At 38.3% G+C, this 27,831-nt stretch overlaps 2 protein-coding genes across 4 annotated transcripts in view; both read left to right on the top strand.

The window, feature by feature from the left end:
• Positions 1 to 13,441, top strand: part of gpsm1b (G protein signaling modulator 1b) — a 40,361-nt gene extending 26,920 nt beyond the window's left edge. For 2 of the 3 annotated variants that reach the window (XR_008301099.1, XR_008301100.1), the window contains exons 14-15: positions 665 to 6,097; positions 13,405 to 13,441. Coding sequence is in view for 1 of the 3 variants with exons in the window: in XM_026921579.3 (XP_026777380.1) it covers positions 665 to 850 (186 nt within the window). In the remaining 2 variants the exon portion in view is untranslated. Of the gene's footprint in view, positions 1 to 664; positions 6,099 to 13,404 lie in introns of those variants that run through there. The other variant, XM_026921579.3, reaches the window with a different exon arrangement.
• On the top strand, positions 5,989 to 18,550 carry ak1 (adenylate kinase 1). Its single transcript, XM_026921582.3, has 7 exons — positions 5,989 to 6,097; positions 13,405 to 13,441; positions 15,381 to 15,416; positions 15,744 to 15,907; positions 17,016 to 17,132; positions 18,018 to 18,209; positions 18,462 to 18,550. The coding sequence occupies exons 2-7, from the start codon at positions 13,435 to 13,437 to the stop codon at positions 18,528 to 18,530; spliced, it is 585 nt and encodes a 194-aa protein (XP_026777383.1). The 5' UTR covers positions 5,989 to 6,097; positions 13,405 to 13,434; the 3' UTR covers positions 18,531 to 18,550.
• Positions 18,551 to 27,831: the final 9,281 nt, after the last annotated feature.

The following is a 27,831-nucleotide window of genomic DNA, read 5'->3' on the forward strand; positions in this document are numbered from 1 at the left end:
TTTGTACACCCCTTTCTAAATGAGCTGTAAATAAGCTGTATTTTAAACTATCTCAGCTTTCTCAGATCATTATCTCATCTCATTTAAAATTGCTCTTAATCATAATATATGCACCTTGCATATATATGATTGGATCACCGTCTGATCCCAAAGAACTTGATCAGGCACCTGAATGCTTAGAGTCAACGTTCCTCTACATGCTAGATAATTCATTATTTTTATGTTGATTTTCTGTTGGATCCTACAATTCTTCTTTTTTTTTTATTTATTTTTTTTTTTACACTTTTTAGAGTTCAGTTGTAATCCCCTCACCCCTTGTTGCATAGCAAAACATCTTTACAAAAAGAAATATAAAATTCCAAATAAAAAACTTCCCACAAAGTTTATTTTATGGGATATTTTCTTCCCATCAGTAGTGTTTTTACCAATTTTCATCTCTAATAATATTAATATTGTACTACCGATGGGAAAAAAATATCCCGTAAAATAAATTTTGTTGGAAGTTTGTTGAATTTCCTACCTCTGTTTTAGTATCTTAGGGTAATTTTTGACCATTTTTACTGTGTAGTACTTTGAGATTTTCCTGAAGTTTAAAGTACAATATAATAAAATGTATTCTTCTTCTTCTTCTTCTTAATGTCTTTATGTTTGGATGTTCTGGCAGTCGTCCAGGATAGATGATCAGCGGTGTTCTCCTCCTGAAGGCGGTCCCCGTGCCCCCACTGTGCCGGACGAGGACTTCTTCAGCCTCATCCAGAGGGTTCAGGCCAAACGCATGGACGAGCAGCGCGTCCAGCTTCCCTCTGAGAACCACTCGGATAACGAGAACGCCGCTGGAGACTCCAGCTAGACCCTGCACACAGTCAGAGAGGGAGAGAGAGACTGATGATGGGAAGGTTTCTGGACTATGACTGTATCATCTGTGTATTTGTGTACGAGTGACTTCGTGCACTGTATTTTATCCAGGGTGACGTTTTAAACGCACCTTATGTGGTTCATTAGACACCAGCCACTAGTGTTGTTGTAGTGTGCACTCGCTAGCCGCTAATCAACATCCTGTATGTCTTCATTTAAAGTGGTGTGACGCGTTAACGCCCCGAGCCTTTCAGCGCGCTCGATTTTTCAGCTTTTTCAGCCGAGGTGTTGTTCCTCCAGCAGCCGTGACATGTTCAGCGTCAGTGTTTGTTTTCTCTTTATAGTATTGTATCATTCAAATGATACAAAATCTTTCAAAATAATTCAAAATAGGTGCTTTCTGTCTTATGTTTTCTTTTTTAATAGCATGTTGTTGTATATTTATTATGGCGCTGGTGGAGAAAAAGACTGACATATCAACGACTGTGAAAAAATGTACATTTTTAAAAATTAAGATAGATAAGATCGTGTAAATGATATAACAAGCAAAAAAAAGTATATAAGCTTTCAAAAGAGAAAACAAATGGACGAGTGTTCTGTTTGTAAAAAAAAAAAAAAAGTCTGATGGTGTTTAGGGTTTATGATGATGATGATCGATGCTTTCGACATGCGCTATAGCTAAATGAGCCGTACCGTGACTAAGTGGTTGCTTTTCTTGCACAAGTGTCCTAACTATCGAAAAAACATGGATGTATGGGCGGAGCTAAAAATACTGCAGATCACTGATTGATCCAAAGCTTCTTTCTCTTTTCTAATCTTCTTTGTTATCACAGCTTTGGGAGGCAACGTCACAATTTTATCGAGTTAAATATTTTAAATTAGTTTTTTTGTAAATTCATTTTTATTTTTTTTTTATTTATTTACCCACCATTTATTTCATTCTTGGCTTTACCATTCTTACCCGTAAATCTTCCATTTAGTCCAAATCCTAAATGACTTCATATGTGCTATACATGCTCACTACACAGGGTACAACATAAGAGTGCTGTAGGACTGAATGTAGTGCATTACACACTCCGAAAGAAGCTGTTTGAGATTTGGTCAAAGTTGAAGATTTTTGAATCAAATCTAAAGGAAACACTGAGAAAGATATACGGTTGTTTAATTAAGTAAAAAAAAAAAAAAAGAATTTTACTATTTAATTGGATGATAAAATGGAGGCAACTTTTAAATCACCATTTTATCATCCAATTAAGTATTTTACATTTTTATTTATATATCCACCGTAATATTGTCTCATTGCGTTTTGCTGATTTGACATTTCTTACCCATGATGGAAAATAAATAAATAAAAAAAAAATGCTATCTTAAATGCCATCTTAAATTTAGACCAAATCCCAAATGGCTTCATGTTCACTATATATGCTCACTACATAGGGTATGAGGTAATGGTGCTGTAGGATGTGTGTAGTGCTCTACAGAACGCCATTCGAGATCCAGAGAAACTGCACGACTACTTGTGTGGTATGTCTTGTCATATTCTCTGTATTGCCACCAAAAGTATTGGCCCCCTCAGCTTAAAACTTAAAACAAATAATAAAAGTAATTAGCTGATGCTAGTGATACTAACTAGTCAACTAACTGATCAGAAGAAACAGCATCAGATCGCAAAGCCTTCTGGGTTTAAATTCTGCTCCTAAAATCTCGAGTCATCCTGAGAGACTCATTCCTCACCTGATCTGATAAAGTAACGGAACAGAGCTGAAGATAGTGACGGGGATTTAATCAGTGTGAAATAGAAAGCGTGATAAAATCGGAATGGTTTCTTCTGAGTGTCTGATCTGATCCAGGATCAGTGTTGCGCCTCGCCTCGTACCAACTCCAGCTCAGTGAGGGACACGGTGAACTGATTTCAGATCTGTGTGGAAATCTTTCTGCTTTATCGCCACCTGGTGGTTCTGAGGTTTCAATTCAGCTGCCATTTCTAAAGGCCTCAAGTCTAAATAAAACTGAGAAACTGCAGGATGTAGAAGATCTGAAATTTTACATTTTGTTTTCGCAATTCAAAGATTTACACAGTTTGAGTTATTTATATGCCCTACTGTAATTCTTAAACTGATGTTAGTGCCTAGTGTGTGAGCATCCTCTTTCTTTCTTTCTTTCTTTCTCATTTATTTATTTGTCCTTTTATTTCTCCTCTCATTCATTGTTTATTGTTTTTCTTTATTTCTCCTCATCTTCCCATTTTTCTTTTTGTTCTTTTTTTCTTGCCTTTCTTTTGTTCCTTTTCTCATTTGTTTCTTTCCTTCTTTGTCCTTTGTCTAATTTCTTTCATTTTATTTCTTCTCTCATTTCTTTCTTTCTTTCTTTCTTTCTTTCTTTTTGACCCTAACAAGTTGAAAAAAATTGTGATAAACAGCATATCATTACACACTTTATTCATGATCCTCTTCCCCTTATTGAAGTAAACAATTCTGACGTTTACAAATGACTCGTGTCCAATAAGGACATCAATATTATATCATTTAAATACATAGAAACGATAAAATGATAAAATGGTAGAAATATAAATGTATTTAATTCTTTAGAATTGTGTTAAGTTGAGTACAATGTATAAAAAAATGAAAGCTATGCTTTATATTCTAGCTCGAGAGCTAACTGTAAATATTTCTAGCCAAAACCTTTAAAGATTTAAATAATTCATATTAATATCTGTTTAATATCTGATATCAGGAGTTCGATGGGAGTTTATCTGAAATTATTAGGTATGTTTTTACAGGTCAATCACTGCCATAACGTCCATTTTTGTATTTATTTTGTGTTGCTGGACGAGCACGTCCACTTTTCAACATTTTAATAAAATGTTGATGAAAACTTAATCACTCTTTTATTCTTTATTATGCTTAATATAAATGATGAACTTATTATATATTTTATTTAATTCTATGCTACGCAGATGAAGTGGAAAATTTGTTGTAATGATGATTTAATCAAGTGCTGGTTAATCCTGAGTAAAAAAACAGTAATACATGTGTAAATATTTGTCACAGTAACTAGTTAAACTATAGAGCAAACTCCAAAATAGTGCTTGAAAAGTGTTTGCTCATGGAGGAGTGGCCCAAGAGTCTCCAAAACCTCGCTACACATTACAGGAAGAGATGAAATTATTGTAAGGGAGCCACTAATTTTGAAACCAGCATGAAAAATTGCACTATTTAAAAAAATATTGGTGTTTAAACAAAACTATACAGTGTCCACTTATGTTTAAGTTCTAAATATCACTCATTGTACGTGTTGTTTATTTTAAACATTAATTTGTGCTCATTTCCACTCCAATAATTCAGGAGTTGCCTGTTTAATTGGTGTACTGATTTAGCAAGCTAAACTCCGGGAGGTATCCGGGTTAGCAGTGTGGCGTTGGATCTTACCCAAGTGTGTGAATTAGATGTCAGCTTTGGGGATTAATGAAACGTGCTGAGCTACATTCTTACATTTGCCTGTTATTGCGGAATCAAGTTGAGACAAATCCAACTTCCAGTACTGCATTTCTCGCATTTCTCACAAGGATGATGCTAACCATTACGATTGTAATGTTTTACATTAAGGTTCCCTTTAATACCACAGTGCTGTTGAGTTCTGGTCAGAAGGTATTGATTCATTTTCTGTAACAGCAGCTCTGACAGTAGTGCAGCTGCAAATCACAGCTTTACATGTCAAGCTACTTTTTTTTTTTTTTTTCATTTTTATTACCGTGAAGAAGAAGTGAGCGAACAACTGTCTAGTTATAACAGGAACTCACTTGTTTTGTGGAAGTTCCACAACATTAAATGTAACTACAAACAGATCAGTAAGGATTTGGTTAAAGAAAATACCCCAATCTTTCTGTATCACCACTAAATTCATTACTAAAACTTAAAGAGATGATGGAATAACCACGACTCGAGGAGGAAGCTGTCCATCAAAAGTGACCGGGTAAAGAGGGGATTAGTCTGAGAAGTGACCAAGAGGTCAAGGGTAACTCTGAAGGACTTTGAGAAGCTGTTTACAGGAAAATAATTTCCTGGAAACTCCACAAAGCTGGGATTTATTGATGAGTAAAGACAAGAGAAAAAAAACATATGAGTTTGTCAAGATGGAATGATGAAGAGTCAGTGGAGAAGTTTCTCTGGTCTGATGAGACCAAAATTGAACTTATTTGGTCTCAGGACAAAGGGTAACATTTGGCAGAAACCCAACACTGCTCACTGTGAAGCATGGTGGTGGTAGCATTGTGCCGTGGAGACTGAGAAACTGGTCAGGGTTGAGGGCGAGATGGATGAAAAAGATTCAGGGCTATCCTAAAAGAAAACCTGTTCCTGTCTGCAAGAGACTTGAAACAGTGGGTGGAGCTTCCAAATGGACGACAATGCTAGGAATGCTGCCAAAGCTACAGTGGGGAATGTGTTAGAACAATGCAGTCAAAGTCTGACTGAGAATCTGTGGCAAAAATTGCTGTTCACTAACAACAGCCTCCATCTAATCTCACCGAACTTGAGCAGGTTTGCCTGGAAGAATGGGCAAAAAAAATACCCGGATCCAGATGTGCAAAGCTGATAGAGACATAGCCCGGGGTGGGGGTGTGTGTGTGTGTGTGTTTGTGTGTTCCTTAATTAATGTTTGCGTGATAATACACAATATTCTTTCTCAAATTTTAGACATAATAGTAAAAAAGAGTCCATTTCAATTCTAAATTGTAACACTACAAAATGTGGAAAGGTTCAAGAGGGGGGTGAATACTTAAGCAAGCCACTACATTTGTCCAAGACAAGAGAACTGTTATAGTTTAATATCTCTCATACACACATTGTTTATCTTTTTTTCCACTCCCTCCACTTCCTGTTAGTCATTCCAGCCTCTCTCTCTCTCTCTCTCTCTCTCATTTACATACACCATCTTCCTTCTTCTCTATTCTATTCACCATCACTCCTCCTTTTCCATGGTGGCGACTAACGGATTTCCTTCTTGCCACCACACACACACACATATACACACACACACACACACATAAACCCTCCTCTTATTTCCCAGCAGTCTGTGCGAGAGGCTGAACAGCTCTATATAAAGACACAAGAGGGAAAAGGAGGGGCGCGGTGCAGCAGGGAAACTCGCACTGAGACTTGCCGGGACAGACGGAGAGAGAGAGGAGAGAGAGAGAGACGGAAGGCTGAGACACCAGACATACACACACACAACCAAGATAGAGGTTAGTATACACACAAACACACACACACACACACAGGAGAGGGATTATAGGATGGCATTAGGTGGCATTAGGACAGGATTACGGTGTGGTTCAGAGTGAAATACTGAGACTGGACACTATATACACTGTGTAAACCAAGACACAGAAGTAGTGTGTCGTCTATCCAGGAAGTAGAAATACAGTACGAACTTGTAGAAAAAAAAGAGAGGGATGCAAAGAGAGTGGTGTGTTTTGACAGCTGGGGCTGTGGTGTCACTGGAAAGCGTACCCTTGGAGTGATTAAGGCTATGAGAACAAGCTCAGGATCAGAATGAGTCACTCAGAGGAAGGCACCCTGCCTGAACGATGAAACTGATGTTGCCATTCGTATCACACACTCACCTGTCAATGTGACACAATGCTCTTACTCACTGTGAATACACACACACACGACATGAGCCAACAGCATCGCTCTCGAGGCTCACGATCAGAGAGAACACGCTGCATGTTTGTAGCTCATCACTGTAAACAAGACCAGCTTTCCCTCCACTTGGATATCACACACACACACATAGACACACACGGCGCTGTTAAAGGTGCTCCGCTGTTGCCGTGGCAACAGATCAAACCACCGAGCTGTGAAGAAGAGGGATTCCAAAAGAGTCCAGAGTAGCGATGGTGTCGTGGTGTCGTGATGTTGTGGACAGCTGCAGGAGAAGGGAAGCTTTTTTTAGATGAAGTGAGGTGAAGGTGGCATCGAGTGACCAGATTCACACTCTGTACTAAGTGCGCTACAGAGTGTGTACGTACTGCACAGTGTGTGAGTGTGTGAGTGTGCATAAACAACCACTCTGTGCTGATCCTAATGGAGTTTTTAAATAAACCCCAAAAACACTCGTGATTTATTAACGCTTTATTACATGTTCATTTGGAAAACTTGCAAAAACTTCGAGCTGGTTTTCTGACTAACAATTGCATTTTTCAAATGAGCATTATATCACACCTCGCTGTGTTACAGATGTGTTTAAATGATTACGTAATTTGTGGGTAAATGAATATGTAGTTTATTTCTACGTAAAAGTGCAGATTTGATAAACGTCCAAATCCAGCTGTCTGACATTTGAGTTTATGTTTCAGGGAGATCTCTCACATCATCTCAACTCACTACAGCTACTGAGCACAATTAACACACGCATAAACAACACCTATAGAGTCTCTTTCTTTCTTTCTTCTCTCATTTCCTTCCTTCATTAATTAATTAGTTCTTTTCTTTCTTTCTTTCAGTTTCTTCCTTCCTTCATTAATTAATTCTTTCTTTCTTCTCTCATTTCCTTCCTTCCTTAATTATTTAATTATTTTCTTTCTTGCTTGCTTTCTTTCATTTCCTTCCTTCCTTCTTTCCTTCATTCTTTCTTTCTTTCAGTTCCTTCCTTCCTTCATTAATTCTTTCTTTCTTTCTTTCTTCTCTCACTTCCTGCCTTCCTTCGTTAATTAATTAATTCAATTCTTTCTTTCTTTCTCATTTGTCCTCTCCTTTTTTCTTTCATTGTTTTTCAGGAAAAGACAGTAACATTACTTCATTTATTCATATCCATTAAGCACTTTAGCTTGCAGAGGGTCGCAGGGGATCCGGAGTGTGAGGCTGGAATACACCACACACACACACACACTCACACACACACACACATTCACACCCCGGAGACATTTTAACGTTGTGAGTCCACCATGTTTCTGGGAGGTGTGAGGAAAGCGGAGAACTCGAAGGAAACCAGAGCTCTGCATTGATCTGCGGGACACACGGGTACAGAAGATACAGAGTGTGTACACTTGCTGTTGCATTAGTCAGTCAGTAACTGATGAATTCTCCACATGGTCCTGCTCTGATGATGATGAGGTAGTGAGTGTAAGGCGAGCACAGCGTCTGTAACCTGTTCTATTAAAAGCCTTTCTAAATTAGAGAACAGTTGTGTCAGCATTTTGGGGTTGTGAAGGGTTGTGTGCGGGGGTTTGGTCCATCTCCTGCTCTTACACACACACACATACTTTCCCATGACACTGTGTGTGTGTGAACTCAGTGGCCAAATGTTGTCTATTTATAAAAGAAGTTAATAAAAAGAATCCGCTTTCTTCCGCTTTCCTCCGGATTGGCGTCGCTAAGCTGCCCCAGGTGTGAAAGTGTGTCCTGTCCAGGGTGTATTCCCGCCTCATGCCCAGCGTTCCCGGGAGACACTCCGGATCCACCGCCACCCTGACCAGGTTACTGAGGACGATGATGAATGGTGTAGAATATTTAACGCTGGTTACTGCTGCTTATGCAACAGCCTCATTTATTTCCTTTTTTCACATCTCTCTTTCTCTCCCTCTCTTCTTACTTTCTCACTTCCCCTTTTTTGCTTTCTTTCTTTCTCTCTTTCATTCTTTTGTTCTTATGTTTTCTTTAATTTGTCTTTCTTTCTCTAACATTCCTCTCAGTTATCTCTTTCTTTCTTTCTTTTTATTTATCCTTCTTTCTCTCACTTTTCTCTCTCTGAATCTCTTATTACTTACTTGTTTCTTTCTTTCTTTCTCTTTCTTTTTCTGTTTCTTTCACTTTCTGTCATGTTCTTTTCCCTTTTCTTCTTTGTTTCTTTCTGTTTCTCTAACTTTCTTCCTTCCTTCAGCAGCAGTAGTGTAAATTTCCTGTACACTAATCTTACCCCAGCTACACGCCAACTCTCACCATCTGCTCCACACGTCCATTACATACTAATGTAACTCTTCATCCATCATGAAGGCTTCATGTCTCACTCTGGTAACCTCACTCGCACTTTAACTGCCCCCTCGTGCCAAGAAGGCCGGCCTCAGACTCCATACTTGGCAAAAACCTGGGTTCCCAAAGGGAGCGCTGCTGATTCAGGAGCCGAGGTGACATTTATAAAGAGCGCAGGGTCACTGAGAGACACATAAATCCTGTAGCTCTGGCCTCCTGTTTAATTCTCAGTCTCTGCTCATAAGTAAGATCATTCAACATTACTAGTGCCTGCCATGTCACGCTAAAAAGCAGCTAAACTCCTAACTAGCTAGCTTTCACTGAAGAAGTAGTGACAGCAAGCCAGCAAAAGAAATCAGAAACAAATGCAAATAATCAAGCATCAAGCATCACTTTATACTTCCATTTTATTTACAACATTTACCCATTACAAGGATAAAATAAAGTTGTGCAAAACTGTAATGGATTACGCTGGATGTTGTACGCTGCATTTATGACCGAGAAAAAACAAAGAAAACTTGGATTTCCTACTCAGAATCTCATGACGGTCTCCTCAACCCCGAGTTCAGCAAGTGACGTCAAATTAAAATGGCCGCTCACAGCATCAACAGTAAACGAACTAGCATCTTTTACCTTTAAATGAGTTATACTGTATATACACGAATTAGCTTTCAATCAATCAACATACAGAGATGTTCGCTTGTTAAATCTGTATCACTGACTCTTCACTGATTTGAGGAGAAAATACACATCACTCAGCACAGTTAGCAGGCTAGCTTGATGCTAATAAAAGACAAACATGGACAGGTTTTTTTTTCCCACTCTGTAGCTCGAACGCATGGAGCTCGTTCCAAGCGCCGACTTCCCGCTTCTGAGTTAAGTCGATTGCAGCATACTGTAAGTTTGAGATGTCAGTCATGTTCATTATGGTTTCAGCGATTGGCAGTTGGTTTTGAGGTTCCGCCCCTTTGAGAGATCTCACAATCATGAGGAGAAGCGAGGAGCACACTGTCCAATAAAAGTTGAGTTTTTTTTACCTTGCAAAACAGCTATCAAATGCAGCACATGGACATTTAAACGTCAAGGCCAGACATTTGTCTCAACGGTGTCACATGATATTTGCATTGAGGCAAATATCTTTCCTTGTAGATTAATGAATAGCCACCTGACATGGCTGTTTATTTGATTTCATTTTTTTATATCCTTGTTATTAAGGCCAGTGTATAGCAAATGGAACTGCAGTCTTTGCCATCCTGCCTCTGTGGTTTAGGATGTTGCACTTACACTACTAATGGATGATACACAGTAACTGAATATAGCACTACAGCTAATGTTCTTTACTGTAGTCCAGCTTGGCTATAGTGGAAAATATCTCCTTTCAAATGATGATGGACAACGGCCAGCACACTCTCACACTAAACAGTAATATCCCAATCTTCAGGCGTAAAAAGTCTTTGTACTGTTTTGCTAACAGACGTTATATATAATCATACGTATAGCCTAACTTACAATGCAGGGGTTGCTTGCCGATTTCATTTTTAGTGAGTGTGGGAAGAGCATGTCCAGAACGTTGCAGTAGGAAAGGTAGAAAGCACCTGTGGCTTTTATGTGTCTATATCTAAGTCACACTCCCATTAACCGAAGGAGAGACGCACGGCATCTGGGCGTGGCTCAAAATGACGTGTTCAAAGCCTGTTGTCCAGTGAGCCTTAATCTTTGCTCGTATTAAAACACAGTGCACTTGAATCTGCCATAAACACACGCTGTGAGTCTCTGGAGATTTTCCCGCAGGCTGTGCTGCCCACCGCAAACAGTGTGTGTTGAACGAACGGCACATAATTTGATGAATAATATAGACGCATTTCTACATTTAACAAAAAAACATTTCCTTTCTGCATTTTAATGAAAGTTTAGGAAAGTTTGTGCTTCACACGTAATCATAAAGCAATCGCCTGTGAGTGATAAGCTGAAGGTCAAACATAAGACGTACAGCTTTTCTCTAGAACAATGGGTATCACTGTGCAAACACTATTACACACACACACACACACCCAACTATAGAATCAATGCATATACACACTCACCTAAAAACGAATCCTGCACTGGTTATTTCACATTCTCGCAATACTGAGTCGGATGGAATTTTCCTAAACTGCGTTTAGATTAGATAAATCATTTACCACAGCGCTGCTGAATTCTGGATTCTGATTGGTCAGAAGGTGTTGATTCATTTTCTCTATCAGCAGCTCTGACAGTGGTGCAGCTGCCAATCACAGGTTAATATTTATAATGATTGTTTCTATAGTAACAGCTTATAATGTATACCCGTTGCCATGGTGAAAAGTGAAGGCATGACGGTTATAGCTGCTAAGTGAGAACAGGAAGTAACTTTTTTCATGGGCATTCCACAACCAAGTGTAACTAGAAATGGATAAAAAGTATGACGTGTCGCTCTTTAATAAATAAAACAGTGTAACTGTTGGCGAATTGCTGCGGTGTAAGAGGAATAAAACACTTCAGGATGTGCTGTAACAGAGAACTAATCAACTTCATGCTTCATGACACCACCCTGTTGTTGTAGGTTTATTCCTTACAGTTTGCATATTAGCTGCAACAGTGTTCTAAAACAGGATTACGGTATTAGTGCTCATTGCTCGAGACGGGTTTATCTCTCCTGCGCCTGTCACACTTCTCGCCTTTAGGGTTCACACACACACACACACACACACACACACACTCACACACACTGTATGCTATAAATGCCAGCATGGGTCACATGACCCAGGCATGTAGACACAAGAGCCGAGAGATCTGTTTGCTCCTGTCATCCTGACACACCTAGGAACCAACAACACACACACACAAACACACATATTGCAGGTAAGACCCACAACACACACTAATAATACATAACATGGTATTTTGCACAGTTCTGAGGGGTGTGTGTGTGGTGTGTGTGTGTGTGTGTGTGTGTGTGTTCTCAGATCAGCTCCTTTTTTTTGCTTTATTTAAGGTATTTACTTTTTTCTTTCTTTTTCCTTTTTTTCCCTCACTCTCTTTCTCTCTCTTTTCCTTTCAATTTCCATCTCTCCTTCCCTCTTACTCTGACTCTGTTACTCTCACATTCTCTTTCTTTCTCTTCTTCCTTTTTTCTTTTGGGTTTCTTTTTCATTTTATCTTTCTCTCTTTTTTTAGTTCCATTTCTCATATTTCTGTCGTTCTGTTTCTTTTCCTTTTGCTCTCTTCCTTGTTTCTCTATTTTTTCATTCTTGCTTTTTTCTTTCATTCTTTCTTTCACTTCCTATTTCTTGTTCTTCTTCACATTTCTCTAATTTTTCTTCCTTCTTTTTTGTTCTTTTTTTCTCTGTTTCTCATTTTTCTTTTTCCTGTCTTTAAGTTTTCTTTCTTTCTTTCTTCCTTTCCTTTTTTCCTTCCATATCTTCTTTTTCTGTTGTTTTCAATCTTATTTCTTTTCCCCTTTCTTTCTTGCTCAGTTTTTTTTTACTTCCTTCTTTACTGTCATTCTTTTTAACCCTCATGTTGAGCCTTTAATAATCTGTTATTAAAGTGAACCGTATCTTTTATTAAATCATTAAGAGTTATTTTATCCCTCGATCACTTTCAGCTGCATGTCAGTGTAAATCACATTCAATTTACTTTTCAACACACAAACTGCTCACAGTGGCTCGACACTGAACACAGAATATACATGTAAAAAAAAAACACACACACACACACATATAATCACACACTTGTTTCCTGTGAGAATAACACACACTGATGATGACTGTGTCTCACTTCTGCAAGTCCACAACACTGTGAACATCATGTCTGTGTGCACTTCCTCTGCTGCGGCTGCTGTGGGTTTCAGCGTGAAATAGCATGTAGGAGGCGTGGGAGGAGGCGTAACAGGAGGCATGTAGGAGGCGTGACAGGAGGCATGCAGGAGGCGTGACAGGAGGCATGTAGGAGGCGTGACAGGAGGCGTGACAGGAGGCATGTAGGAGGCGTGACAGGAGGCATGTAGGAGGCGTGACAGGAGGCGTGACAGGAGGCATGTAGGAGGCGTGACAGGAGGCATGTAGGAGGCGTGACAGGAGGCATGTAGGAGGCGTGACAGGAGGCGTGACAGGAGGCGTGACAGGAGGCATGTAGGAGGCGTGACAGGAGGCATGTAGGAGGCGGGACAGGAGGCATGTAGGAGGCGGGATAGGAGGCATGTAGGAGGCGGGATAGGAGGCATGTAGGAGGCGGGACAGGAGGCATGTAGGAGGCGTGACAGGAGGTTTGATGGAGGCGTGTAGAAGCCGTGATGGAGGTGTACAGGAGGTGTGCAGGAGGTGTGCAGGAGGCATGCAGGAGGTGTGATGGAGGTGTGACAGGACACACCACACTCCTTCACTGTTCTCTTAACAGTTCAATCCTGGGAAATATAATAAAAATCCTGATTAAGCATAAAGAGTTCCATGGAAAAATAAAACCTGTACCAGAAGGACAGAGTCCAACAGATTCAAAGTTTATTGTATTTTAATGATCCTGTAATGCCTTTACTCACTATCTGTTTCTCTCTCATCTACAGGAAAATCCCTAAGATAACACATCCATAACCATGGCAGGTAACACACACTTTTCCTTTTAGAAGATCTTAATAAACCTGTACATATGCTAAAGAAAGTCACTGGATTACAGTTTACAGAGTGAAAGTATTCGTGTAACTTGTCTTTAAAAGCTAGAAAACTAGCTGGATAAATTGCAGAATTAAAAAAAAAAATCTATCCAGGCCAACATGAAGCACTGACTTTAATCCTGTTGTCTCTGGCGACATCTAGCGGTCAGAGCCGAGTATTACACCTCACCATGCAGCTGACGTTAAATTGTTCTTTATTTTAGATTAGATTATAATTCGAATTATAATCTGTGTTACAAATTTTAAAAACGTTTAACACATGAAACGTAACGAAATGTTTTGAGTAATAAAATATTACAATTTTAGGTTGAAAGTAGATACTGAAGTAACAAAAGTGTCCTAATATATTTTCAGATCAGTTCTAAAAACAGTGAAATACTTCATTAAAAATCTGAGAAAACTATGGATGATTATTTAAAAAAGTAATTCCTTAGAATCTTTGTAAAAATAAAAAATTTAAAAAATAATAAAATTAGATGTACTTACGTCACACCCGGAAGTAAATCCGACCGTTTGTTTCTCATTCACTTTTGTGTTTTTATTTATTTATTTTTACATATTTATTGTCTGCCAGAAGCTTACATACGTGTTTTATGTTTTAAGAAGTATTTGAACATTTTAAGTTGTATTATTGCATTAATCTTTACTGATTTCTTTGCGTTTAGGGTCTGAAAACTACACGTTCCATGAGCACGTGCTCTACAAACGAGCTAGCTGGGCTAGCTAGCTAACACAGAAAGCTAACAACACTCATGAAATCCTTTCGCCATATTTTAGACTTTTTAACAAAAAGACACATTTTCAGAGTTCATAACTTTGTCATTAACCAGGGCGTGTGTCGCATTTGTTTATCTAACTATTTAATTAGCTAGCCAGCTAACATGCGATATATCCAGAATGCCCGGATGAAAGGGCGGCTTCTGATTTGTCCAGAAGACTCCGCGCGCTCTAGCTGACAGAATAACTGCAACGCTTAAATTTTTTTTTATTCTGATAATATATAGAGTTGAAATATACGCATCGCAAGAAAATGTTGGGCAAAATATTTGAACATAAAGCGAGTTACAGACAACATCATCAGTGTAAATCCGCGTCTCATCGCAGACCCACACTAGCTTACAACTGAATCTGGACCTTTCCAATATGGCGGACAGGTTGACGTATCTCATTTGCTAGCAACTGCAGATAAACACGGAAGCTACTAAAGGCATTCTGATTTACCTAGGTACTGTTGCCATGGCAGCTCAGAACTTTATAAAAACTGAAAAAGGCTTCATTTGTCGTGTCGCTGCTGTAAATAAAAACTGACAGAAACATGGCACTTTGCTGCGCGGGGATCCACTCAGTACATCCTGAGGGTAAATTAATACATTAATTCACCTTTTTTATAGACAGAAAAGATTTAAATCGCAACAGTGTTAATAAATAATTGTAATAAATGTAAACGGGGTCAAACTGCTAAGCGTGAATACGTCAATAATAATAATAATAATAATAATAATAACAACAACAACAAAACAACAGTAATAAAAATAGTAGTAGTAGTAGTAGTAATAATAATAATAATAATAATAATAATAATTTAATGTGACAAGATATTTAGTGTTTTAGACATTAAGTTTTTTTTTTATCATATTCAACCAAAATGCTCAAATGCTATATTAAACTTTACATCCTGATTTATGAATGCGATCTATCTATCTATCTATCTATCTATCTATCTATCTATCTTCATTTGTATATACTGTTAGATAGATAGACAGATAGTAAACAAACAAACAGTTAAATAAATCCAGAAACTGTGGGGGGTGAATATTTTTGCACTCAGCTGTACATGGTTCAGCTGATTTGTTGTTCTTTATTTCCAGATAAAATTAAGGACGCCAAGATCATCTTTGTTGTGGGTGAGTATGTATTAATATATGAAAACATCTGACTGATATAAAAATGTAGTCACATGACCTGTCATTGATCAGCTATGTCAGTTTGTAGGTTTAAAGTTCTGCATGTAGCTGATCTGATGATATGAACGTATCAGACACAGCGGTGTTGTTGTGCTTTTAAACATCTCGGTGACCTGAAGCTGTCTCTGATGAAGCCTAGATGACGATTGAAACACACTGTGCAGTGATTATTTCACTGTAACTGTATGCCTCGTCACTGCTTTATTCCTCACTTAATAAATAGACTATGCTCAGTTCAGTTCCTTCTGCGGTTCCTGTGCTCCTCAGGTGGCCCCGGCTCTGGTAAAGGCACTCAGTGTGAGAAGGTGGTGGAGAAGTACGGCTTCACACACCTGTCGTCAGGAGACCTGCTGCGTGCCGAGGTGGCGTCCGGCTCTGAGAGGGGCAAACAGCTCCAGGCCATCATGCAGAAGGGAGAGCTGGTGCCTCTGGTGAGACGAGTCCACTCTGTAATCTGAGAGAGAGAGAGAGAAAAAACATCCTGAAATAACATTTAATAACTCTACTTTCCAGAGAGGTTCTTTTTTCCACAGTAGCTGCTGTGACTTATAAAGCAAAGTGACGTACAGTACTGTGCTAAAGTCTTAAGCACCCTAGTTTTTTTTAAGTACAAACTTTATTATAGATGTTTATTTTCTGACTTCTACATTATTGATTCAGTACAAAAACATTTTAGATTCCAAACATTAGTTTTCCAGCACAGAATCAAATGTTACAGAAAAATGTTTGTATGTCAGTAAAGAAAGCAGCAGATTCCATAAGAGACACTTTTCATTTAAAAACATAATGAAGGCTGCTGGGTTTCGCTGCAGAAATAAGAAGCGAGTTGACAGTCAAAGTCTCCAGAAGAACTGTGGCTGCTTCTGCAAGATGCTCAGTAACACTTCCAGCTCATTTCCTTATAAAACTGCACACAATGTACCTGAGACTACTCTTTTTTTAAAAGCGAAGGATCGTCACACCAAATATTGACTTTGTTTCATTTATTACTGTTTACTGCTCTTTATAGGATTTTGTGTAGAAACATTTAATTTCATTATTTTTGAAGGCATCTTTGCTCTACAGCATTTCTTTGCACGTGCCTAAGACGTTTGCACAGAACCGTGTGTGTCATTATTATATCTGCTTGACTCTAATGTCAACGTTTTTACCGTATTTATGCCAGACATGCTGCACTGTATGACTTCTAGCTATATGTTACACTGAACATTGATTTATTAGCTTCATTTCATCAAACACACTCACAGTGCAGTATCTCACCTGGGATTTTTAAGATCATAAGACTATGGTCAGTTCTTCAGTGTTTGCTCTCGAGACCGACCTCCTTTATTGCTTGGGTCTTCCTCTGTAATAAAGTTTCTTGCTGATTCCGAGAAGTTTGCTTTCCTTGCTTATCCTCGAACCTACATGAGAGACAGGAAGAATTCTCCACGACAGTGAAACATAAGTCTTGAAAACATGGAGTTTTATGGTAAAATGGTTAAAATGGATTTTTTTTTAAGAATCCTGTCTCACAGATTCAGTCTTGTCTTTCCACAGGACACCGTTCTGGACATGATCAAGGACGCCATGATCGCCAAGGCCGACGTGTCCAAGGGCTTCCTGATTGACGGATACCCTCGTGAGGTCAAGCAGGGGGAGGAGTTCGAGAAGAAGGTGACGATGCACATTACATATTTATCCTGTTTATCATAAACCTGCTGTTTGATTGATTTCAGCTTGTTATCTAATTACTAATAAACTCATAATTATTAATCACAAGACAAAATCAGACATTTCGACATGCATTTATCCCTGAATTGTTGTCAATCTGATACAAATAAATGTCATATACATTTTTTTTTTTTTTACACCAAATAAAATGTATTATGGCAAAAAATGATGACAGAGGAACATAAAACAGAAAGGTACAAAGTCAGGCGAACAGCTTTTTAAGTGATTGTTGATCTTTTTTATTCTAATAACAGCTTATATATTGCACACTGTCTTGTTTTTTTTTTTATTACGTTGTTTAATTTGTTTAGACTCGTATGTTACTGACTTTCTTTTGTGCCATAGTAGAAAAAACATTGTGATACACTGGTAATAAACTATTAATACACGACCGCCCCCTACTGGATATATTCTGAACTGCAGTAACGAGCACACTTAAAATCATGCTAAATTCTGAAATGGAAATATTATTATTATTATTATTATTATTATTTAAGGGTGGTTTTGAGCAAAGATATTCAGTAGCCCATTTGGAAACCAACAAATATTTGAAGCCTATAAATGTTTAAACAAACGTCTATTTCCTGATGCACCTCGTTTGTGATAATTAATTTATAATTTTTTATAAAGATACATCTGATACATATTAAGCTTTTAATGCACCAGTCTTTCTGTGTTCTGTTCGGCCAGAAATGGCTTGCTGTATTTCAGAAAATGTGACACGACTAGCAGTAATGTGACACACACTGTATCATACTATTATTCTATCATTATAAACGCATCAGTAATGTCTCCGCTGTAATATTTAATAATTTATTTATTCTTTAGATCGGTGCTCCTTCCCTGCTGCTCTACATCGACGCAAAGCCCGAGACGATGGTGAAGAGGCTGTTGAAGCGTGGAGAGACCAGCGGCCGCGCCGACGACAACGAGGAGACCATTAAGAAGCGCCTGGACCTTTATTACAAAGCCACCGAGCCCGTCATCGCCTTCTACGAGGGCCGCGGCATCGTCAGGAAGGTGAGCGATTCTCCAACAGGAAGTTACAGAATGATGTCGCTTTGATTTGAGCAGTGTTTGTGTTTACGCGAGCCTGTTTTCTGCACCACGCTGATCGAGCGTAGTAGTGCTCTTTAATCGCAGGTCTATCGTTAGAGGATCTTATACAGTCTTATAGTCTTATGTCTTTTAAGAGATCTGATCTTCAAACACGGCTGAAATCACACAGCGTAAAACAGGCTTGACTTGAACTTTATCTCTGCTTCTTTTTAGATCGACTCGGAGCATTCTGTGGACGAAGTGTTCAAATATGTTTCCCAGGCGATCGATAACCTCAAGTAAAGAAAACCTGATCAGATGAACTTTGCACTTTTGTCTGAGTCTTTATTCTGTAGTTGTTTTTTTTTCTCAAACACCTGAAGGCGATGCCCCGAAAACATACATAAATCCCCAGTAAAGCCAGCGGGAGACGCCGCCTGCCCGGTTTCGCCTTAATGAATAGTTCATGCCGTTGTCACTGGAGACCGCATCAACACTTTCTCTCGCTCCGAACACGATTTGTATTCAGAACGCTTTGCGCCTGTTTACACCTCGTGTACAGTTGTCAAGGGCTTCTGCTGTGTTACGTCTTGTGTTGTGTAGTTTTGCTCTGACAGGCTGTACCACATGTCCACACACAGCGATCTCCAGCGCTAAACTTCCCGCCTTATAAACACCACAGGCTAATGCTAACATCCACGGTTATTTACATTAGACCTTACATTAGAAAGAAAAAAATATTCATCTTCCTACTTGCTGAAAAAATAATATAATATATAATATGTTATATATAATGTATTATTCATTATAATATATAATATATTGTATATAATAATATTATATATAACAGAATATTACATTATTATTTTATTGTTTCATATTGTGATTTTTAAAAAATTTTTTTTTAGCTTTGCTCTCTAGCTACAATGCTAATGTTAGCTAACAAGTAATAGAACCTTATAGCCTCTAATTTAGCTTTGTGCTAACTGTACATGTAAAATATTATGGATGTCCATTTTCACCAGGTAGAAAAGGGAAAAAAAAAACATAATCAGTATCTCAAAATTCAGATTTATTATTGTAAAATGTTTACGCATTATCTTAAATTATGACTTATGAATGTAATATTCTGACTTATCATCTAAAATCTTTGATGCATTTTCTCAAAATTTTGACTTATGATCTCATTATCTGAAATCTTTGACACATTAGCTTTGAAATTATAACAAAAATCTGTCTCATAGATAAAAACTTATCCAAAAAATTCTGACTTTTCAGCAATCCACTGCAGAATGTTCAAATTATTTTCACTGCTTGCATTAATACATGAAAGAAATGTGAGAAATTACGTCAAAATTTCAGCATAATGCTGTTGCCAAAAATAAAGAAAAGATATATTATCCATCCAAATGTTAATATTCCTGACAATTTGGTCTCATGTTTACCGTCACTGTGCCTTTAGTTTGGCTCAAATCATTAGATTTTTCTCCATAAAGCACAACTCATGCTAGTTCGGTTTAGCAGGTAATGCTAAGTGAAAAAATGTTAATTTTAGTCACAGGGATTTTTTTTTTCACTAATTTACTAGCACATCTGGGGAAAATGTTGATATTGGTGAAAATGAGACCAAACTATCTGGAATATCAACATTTTCCTCAGTTGTCTAAACTTGTCAAAAATTAAAAAAAATTTTTTTTTATATGTTTAAAAGACAAACCACATACCTAGCAAGTTCAAAACATTGGCAAAAATGTAAACGTATTAAATTCGCCACAAGAAAAAAAAAATTAATGTGATGTGCATATAATTAAAAAAAAAAAGAAATTCATATTCCAATATGTTTGTCAGTTTCCAAGCTCCAAGTTTCCAGTTACAGGTGAAGGGTTAAAGATCAGTTTCATTTGGAGTGGTTGGAATGTGTGAATGAAGGGATTTCATCCAAAATACACAGACTTTGTCTCAAAATAATCACACACACATTCACACACACACACACACACACACACACACACACACACACACATACACATTTAGAGATTAGTTAGAGGAAACTAATTCAAACCAAACTTTCACCACCATATCAATACTGCACAGTGCAACAATGCAATATAACTAGCAGCTCTATATTTCAGTCATGCTGTGAGGCGAAAGTAAAAAAAAAAGAAGACCTTAACAGCACAGAGGCAAAAAAAAAAACTCTCTTTAAAATAAAGAAACTGACTGTAAGGACCGGGAATTATAGGCTTATTAGTAAGATTACACAATAAGTGAAGTGTGTGTGTAATAAAGACTTAATTATTTAATATTGTCTGGAAATTCTAGGCCATAAACAGGACACTTTATTAAACTATGGAGGAAATTAGTGAATCTTCTTTCTGTATTTTTTATTATTTTTTTTTTTAAAGAAATGCAGATCCAGTTTTATTTAAAGCTGAAGAAAAAGAAAAAGTTTTTTTTGTTTAAACCTTCACTGATACAGAGAGCAGTCCTGCTTTGGATTTGGATTTGGATCGATGCTTTTACTCACATAAATACGCCTTAAACTTTTAATACACGCTTTTCTTCATTTTTATTTGAATCCCTTGTCGTCAATACCACATAAATAAAACCAGTATTTAATTCTAAGCAGTTTGTCCTGCTACAGAAATGAGAACAAAAGCTAGCAGTGAAATCATGTGAACTCATTTGTGATGTGTAACTGATTAAATTTTACTTGATGCAGAAATGTTGGTCATTGAAATAATGAAGGTGGGAAAATAGTGCCCCCTAGTGGACATCAGAGTTCACACACAGAACCATCTGACGGGACACCATTGATGTTGAAAAGGCGCCAGAAAGCAGGAAAGCATCGTCAACATTCCAGGTTTATGGAACCAAACAAAGTGGTCACTTCCTTCTTTTTTAGCGCTGCTTAGCAGACAGACAAGAAAGAAACACAAATAAACATAAACTCACATAAAAGTCGCTCAGGAATTCCAGGACTTTAATAAGGTCCCAGAGTTCACTGGGCCCTGCACTCGAACACGTTCAGAAGAATAGAAGTCCTGCAGCTTCCGAAAATCAGGATGCAATTGTTTACTAGTGAATCTGGCCAGACAAGTGCGCAAACGCGACACAAGACCACGGCGCTCTTGTTATTGCAAACACTCTTGAAAATCATCAGAGGTTTGCAGGCTTCCTCACACATCACACGCTCACCGGCGTTTCCTGTTGGGCCTGAAAAACACGGCGCAGCAGGTATCCGGGTTATCCTCCGAGGAACAGAGACCTGATGAGGAAAGGGAAGAAGAAGTTGTGCTCAGGAGCGGATCAGGATGTCCCTCTGAAACCCGATGAAGGGAAGACAGCATGGCATGGTGCCATCCTGTGTGCAACAACACAACACCAGGACTCTACCTGTAATGGTTATTGAGAAAAAGTGTCAGGGTGTGGCTCTTCATGAGCTTTAAAAAGCTAAATTACTGTGGTTAATCTGAAACGATAACTGTAAAGAGCTGAAACTGAAACTGTAAAGCTGAAACTGTAAAGAGCGTAAAATCCATTAATTCGAGCCTCATATAGCACATTATACAGGCAGCCATTTTGTATTCAGTCTTCAAAATCTGTCCAATTTCACACTTTTTTCCAGCTCTGGATTCCAATAGCCTTTGAAACATTTGATGAAGTGTGAAAGCTGTTTATTAAACCCTGGATTAGCAGGTAATGCTATGTAGAACTACAGTAATTTTAGCCACACAGAATCATTTTTTTCACTAATTTACCAACACAGCTGAGGAAAATGTTGATATTCCTGATAATTTGGTACTGTTGTTTTCTGCCGCTGTGTCTTTGCATTGACTATATTAAAGACTTAACGAGTTTAATTAATAACTTCAGTCATTAGCTAGCTTGGGATTGGTGCTTGTGTTTCCCAGTTGCTTAGCAACAGTGCTCTCAAGACTTTAACCACTTGAACAGTGAGTGTATCGTGTATGTTGGAGCTGTGATAGATAACAGCAGTTCATCAAGCTTGTTACGGTCAGCAGAGGAGATGGAAAACCTTACTGATGGAGAGATATGGAGAGTATAAAAAATATATATGCAATAATATATGCAAGTACAGTCATAAATATATGTAACAGATATGTACATTATGTATATACAACAATATCCAAATTATTCATGATGATAATATACAGTGTATATACAGATAATATACAGCTATATAAAAATAACCTGGGATATATAGTATGAATGTACAATTATATAGAGATAATACAGAATATACAATATAGCACAGACCTGCAGGATGATTACAGGCAGTAAAACATCATCTTAGGGGTGCGAGTGTTTGCACTAAGAGCATCGCAAAAAAAAAAAAAAAAAAAACAGCTCGTGTTGGCTTGCATTCAATTCAATTCAATTTTATTTGTATAGCACTTTTAACAATGGAGATTGTCACAAAGCAGCTTTACAGAAATAAATGGATTCACAAAAATATATTGTAAATATTTGAATTTATCACTGTGAATTTATCCCTAATGAGCGAGCCAGTGGCTCAAAAGGGAACCCATCCTCATCTGGGTGCAACGGATAGTGCGATTATAAATAAATCCCTTCTATTATTGTGTACTATAAGGACAAATAGTGCAATTGTGCAACCAATAAATTCATCACAGTTTTCGCAAGAAGTCTGGCTGGTTAAAATCTATCCACTCTCCACTGATGGAGTCCTGAGTACGAAGCTGCTCGTGGCAACTGCAGCCCCAAAGCCACTACAGCAATCGCAGTCCCAAGCCATTACAGTACAGCTCCCCATATGTGATCCCCATGCCATCTCCACAGCCCCCAGGTGGCACCATCCCCAGCAATCCAAACAGTTCTTCAGGCAATCCATATGGGGCCACCCCCAGCAGCAGAGAGCGAACTCAACCGATGAGAACTCCAACCAGAAGTAGGGCATCAGGATGGGTCAGGCAGCGAGGAGGAGCAGAAGGGGTCAGGATCACTGGCATCACTGGCATCTCAGAAGTAGCATGTGTAGCTCGACAGAGAGTGAGGGAGAGAGCGAGATGGAGAGAAAGGAAGAGATTGTTAGGTGAGCTTTTGTCCTCTAATGGTTAAGCATGATTTACTTTGCATGCAGAGTGCAAGCAGGGACTCCGGCAAGACTAGCTATGACAGCATAACTAAAAGGGAGAGCCAGAAGCTAACACAGACATGAGGGCACCCTGGGACATAAGGCAGCCAGCCACTCCAACGTCGACAAACCTGAGTGAACGTGTGAGAGTGGGGGGGCGACAGCATCCAAACATCCCAGTTCACCACAACACTCTATGCCTGTGAAACCCTCCAGAACTGCCCCTGTACCTAAGAAAACTATTCACAAAAGGCTTGACTAAACAAATATGTTTTCAGCCTAGACTTAAACACTGAGACTGTGCCTGAGCCCCGAACACTAAGTGAAAGGCTGTTCCATAACTGTGGGGCTTTGTAAGAGAAAGCTCTACCCCCAGCTGTAGCCTGCACTATTCGAGGTACCAACAAATAGCCTGCATCTTTTGATCTGAGTAGGCGCAGCGGATCATAAAAGACCAAAAGTTCGCTCAGGTACTGAGGCGCGAGACCATTTAGTGCTTTATAGGCCAATAGTAGTATTTTGTAATCAATACGAAATTTGATTGGGAGTCAACGCAGTGTGGATAAGATAGGGATGATGTGGTCATATCTTCTGGTTCTAGTAAGGACTCTCGCTGCTGCATTCTGGACTAACTGGAGCTTGTTTATGCATCTACTGGAACATCCAGACAGTAAGGCATTACAATAATCCAACCTAGAGGTAACAAAAGCATGAACTAATTTTTCTGCATCGTGTAGTGACAATATATTTCTTATTTTAGCAATATTTCTGAGATGAAAGAAAGCAATCCTAGTTATATTATCTACATGAGCTTCAAAAGAAAGACTAGATTCGATAATCACACCAAGGTCTTTTACTGCTGCACGTGATGAAACAGAAAGGTCATCCAGAGTTATTATGTAATCAGAAAGCTTACTTCTAACTGCATGTGGTCCTAGTTCAAGTACTTCTGTCTTGTCAGAATTAAGTAAGAGAAAGTTAATAAGCATCCAGTTTCTAATGTCTTTTACACATTCCTCAACTTTATTAAGCTGGTGTCTGTCATCTGGCTTTGCTGAAACATACAACTGTGTGTCATCAGCGTAACAGTGGAAGCTAATACCATGCTTACAGATCATTTTGCCCAGAGGTAGCATATATAGAGAAAAGAGCAATGGGCCTAAAACAGAGCCTTGCGGGACACCAAACTTTACCTTAGTATGAGAAGAGAAGTCACCATTTACGTTTACAAACTGATAACGATCAGTCAAATAAGACCTGAGCCAGGAAAGGGCTGTTCCCTCAATGCCTACTACATTTTCTAGTCTATCGAGGAGAATAGCATGATCAATGGTATCAAAAGCTGCACTAAGGTCAAGCAGCACCAGCAAGGAGACACAACCCTGATCAGAGGCCAGTAGTAAGTCATTTACCACTTTAACCAGTGCTGTCTCTGTGCTATGATGAGGCCTAAATCCTGACTGATACATTTCATGAATGTTATTCCTATGTAAGTATGAGCATAGCTGCTGTGCTACAACCTTTTCTAGGACCTTGGAAGTTATTGCATGGCTAAAAAAACTTCTTATATGAGAACAGCACCTCGTTTGCAGATATTTCACATCCAAGATGCACCAAAATTCATCTCTACTTAAGTGTCGGTACCAAAAGAAAATAATAAAACAGCAAACGGAGGAACCTAGAGCAGATCATTTTACAAACCTGTGTGCAAAAGTGACATATGGAATCATGCAATCGTGAAATATGTGAAAGCAATTGATCCTGGGTGTGGGCCGAAGTATTTGTGTCGAGTGTGAAAATGTTGTTAATTAACCTGGCCTTTATTACCAACATGATGCTCTGTAGCTAGCTAGCCCCATCTCAGATCTGCAAAGCTCTCATGCTAGTGTTAAAGCTCTGTGGCTGCAGAAGCATGCTGTCATTAGCAGCAACATTATTTTATGATAAAATACTTCCTGGTTTTAGTCGTGTCTTTTTAGGCTAATATAATACTAGCTAGAACTAGCATAACCGATGAGTCACACTTCACCAAAGTCACTCAAGTGGGCACATTTATTTACTTTAAGCAAGTTTATGCAGTGTAATAAATGTAATAAATGCAAAAAAAATGTGCTCAGTTAAATTATTAAAGCTGCAAAAAGTAAAGTTATTAGGCGCTGCAGTACATTTTAGAGAAGAAGAACCGTGTTTAGAAGCCACTGATGGCAGTATATCTGGAAATATAATAAATTTGCTATTTGGAAATTTCAGAAGAACCTAAAATAATTCATTTTCAGTGAATAAGCTGTTTAGTTTCAGTTGACTTTTAGGTGTTTTGCAGAATTTATTGAATGCCTTGCTGTATTCTTGGGACAAAAACAGAATATAAACATAATAATCATCACACCAGTCTCATTTATGAGGAATTTAGTATTCATAATACTAAAAGACATGACATGTATTGTCTACCAGTTGAGTATTTATAGCATCAATGGCCTTTGCAGGAACAAAAAAAAAAAAGTCCAGCACGCATCCAAACTCAACGCCATTCTAACACATGAACATGTGTCTCTTTAGTTTGTGGCCTTGAGAGTCTCCTTTGAGGGTCGGAAGGAAACGTGAACACTTTGCTTTTATGTTACGAGTGCAGAGCGTCTCTTCAAACGACAGTACCTCACTTCCTGTTATTGAAACCTGCAGAACTCACCGCACGCCGAGGGACGGCTACGTGCATAATCTCTCGAGCTGCAACAACACGAGTGACTCCAGGAAATGCCAAAAATATTTCCTTCACCTTATACATACCTCAGTCATGACTATGATGACACACCTGACAAGACACACCTGGGCTGCAATTTACAACCTGCAATAATAATAATAATAATAATTATAATAATATAAACATAATGAGCATAAAATGCAAAATGAGCATAAAATGTCTGCATACAAATATGGAATAAAATTAAATAATAAAAAAATTAAAGAATTTTAAAATAATATAATAAAGTTGCAGTTGTGTGGTTTTGGTCTGAGCACTGAAAACAAATTTGCTGTCTTTTTAGGAATTTTAAGTTTTCAAAAAAAATCACTGACTGCACCTTTAAATGTTCCAGGGTTTGAGTTCAGCTAGATGAGTAAACGTATTAAAGTTACATAATAAAAGAATTCTAAAGTAATATTATACAACAGAGGAAGCATTTTAATTAAATGTACAAAAGATAAATACAACAGAGGAAGTACTTTATCTAAGTTATAGATAGATAGATAGATAGATAGATAGATAGATAGATAAATAAATAAATAAATAAATAAAAACCATGATTAATGTGTTCCCTGGGCTTCTCAAATAAAACTAAAATTTTCTAAGAATGATGATTTTACAATTACAACATTTTATACATCAGCGTCATATTTATCTAATGATGTTAAAGTGTAAACTTCATGCTTGTTGTGTGACGTGGCTTCACTTTATTGTGTTACTAAAATTAGCTGTAGGTTGGAGTAAAGCAGGGAAATGATCTCCACTCCTTTGTGGCCTATTTTTTGCTCCCTGTTTTAGTCCGGACGTGAGTCTGCGGCGGTTTTCAACACGGCCACTAAGCTGTGCGTGTGTGTGTGTGTGTGTGTAGCAATGTGTGAGTTATGGAGAATTCCCAGTTTCTGTGTGTAATATTAGGTGAAGTTTCTGCTCATGTTCCTGGCAAATAAAAATATCTGCTCTCTGCTGTGTCCCAGACTGGAAGAGACAAATGATGTGGACCACCAACATCCAGCCAATCAGGACTTGGGGGCGTGTCTACTTGTCTGTCAATCATGTCTGCCTTGAGCACAGAAAGCTAGACGTGTGTGTGTGTATGTGTGTGTGTGTGTGTGTGTGTGCGTGCGTGGATGCGTACGCGTGTGTTTTGTAGATATGGTCTTGGAGCGGGCGCTAATATAAGTGGCTGTATTTTTGAAATGTTGCATTCACTGAGTATACCTTTAATTGATCAAGTTCAAAATATAGTGTCTCAGACCCTGAGCTTTTGCTTTTTCAAAAAAAAAAAAAAAACAACACATTATTTGTTAAATCATATTCAAGTATAAAGTTCAGGTTTATTTGCACAAAATGTCAGGGACAGTGCTCTACAGCTGTGCAATACAAAATACATTCATAAGAAAAGGAAGAGGAAGGAGAAGAAGAAAGAGGGGGAATTATGTACAAATACAATATATATACAAAATATGCAGGATATATTAGGCAAAGTGGCATGTATGCCGAATAGGTAGACACTGGAATATGTGCAGAAACAATATGTCACAGTGCAAAAGGAAGAAAAATAATAGTCGCTGTGTGCAGTGCTTAGTGTCTGAGCAGTCGTGTGTAGTACAACAAGCAGATGAAGCAGCAGTTCTCATTGTGTAATACCTAAAAAGCATAGTGAAGAAAACAGGGTACACAAAATCCCATAATATCACCCAGGAGGGTCATAAAGATGTCCTCATGCTGCTACAGAATACCCATAA

This window comes from Pangasianodon hypophthalmus, chromosome 27, assembly GCF_027358585.1.
Source record: "Pangasianodon hypophthalmus isolate fPanHyp1 chromosome 27, fPanHyp1.pri, whole genome shotgun sequence".
Lineage (NCBI taxonomy): Eukaryota > Metazoa > Chordata > Actinopteri > Siluriformes > Pangasiidae > Pangasianodon > Pangasianodon hypophthalmus.

Coding starts and splice junctions, on each gene's coding strand:
- ak1 (XM_026921582.3), top strand. Junction 15,908..17,015: donor AGGGAGAGCTGGTGCCTCTG/GTGAGACGAGTC, acceptor GTCTTTCCACAG/GACACCGTTCTGGACATGAT. Junction 18,210..18,461: donor GCCGCGGCATCGTCAGGAAG/GTGAGCGATTCT, acceptor GCTTCTTTTTAG/ATCGACTCGGAGCATTCTGT.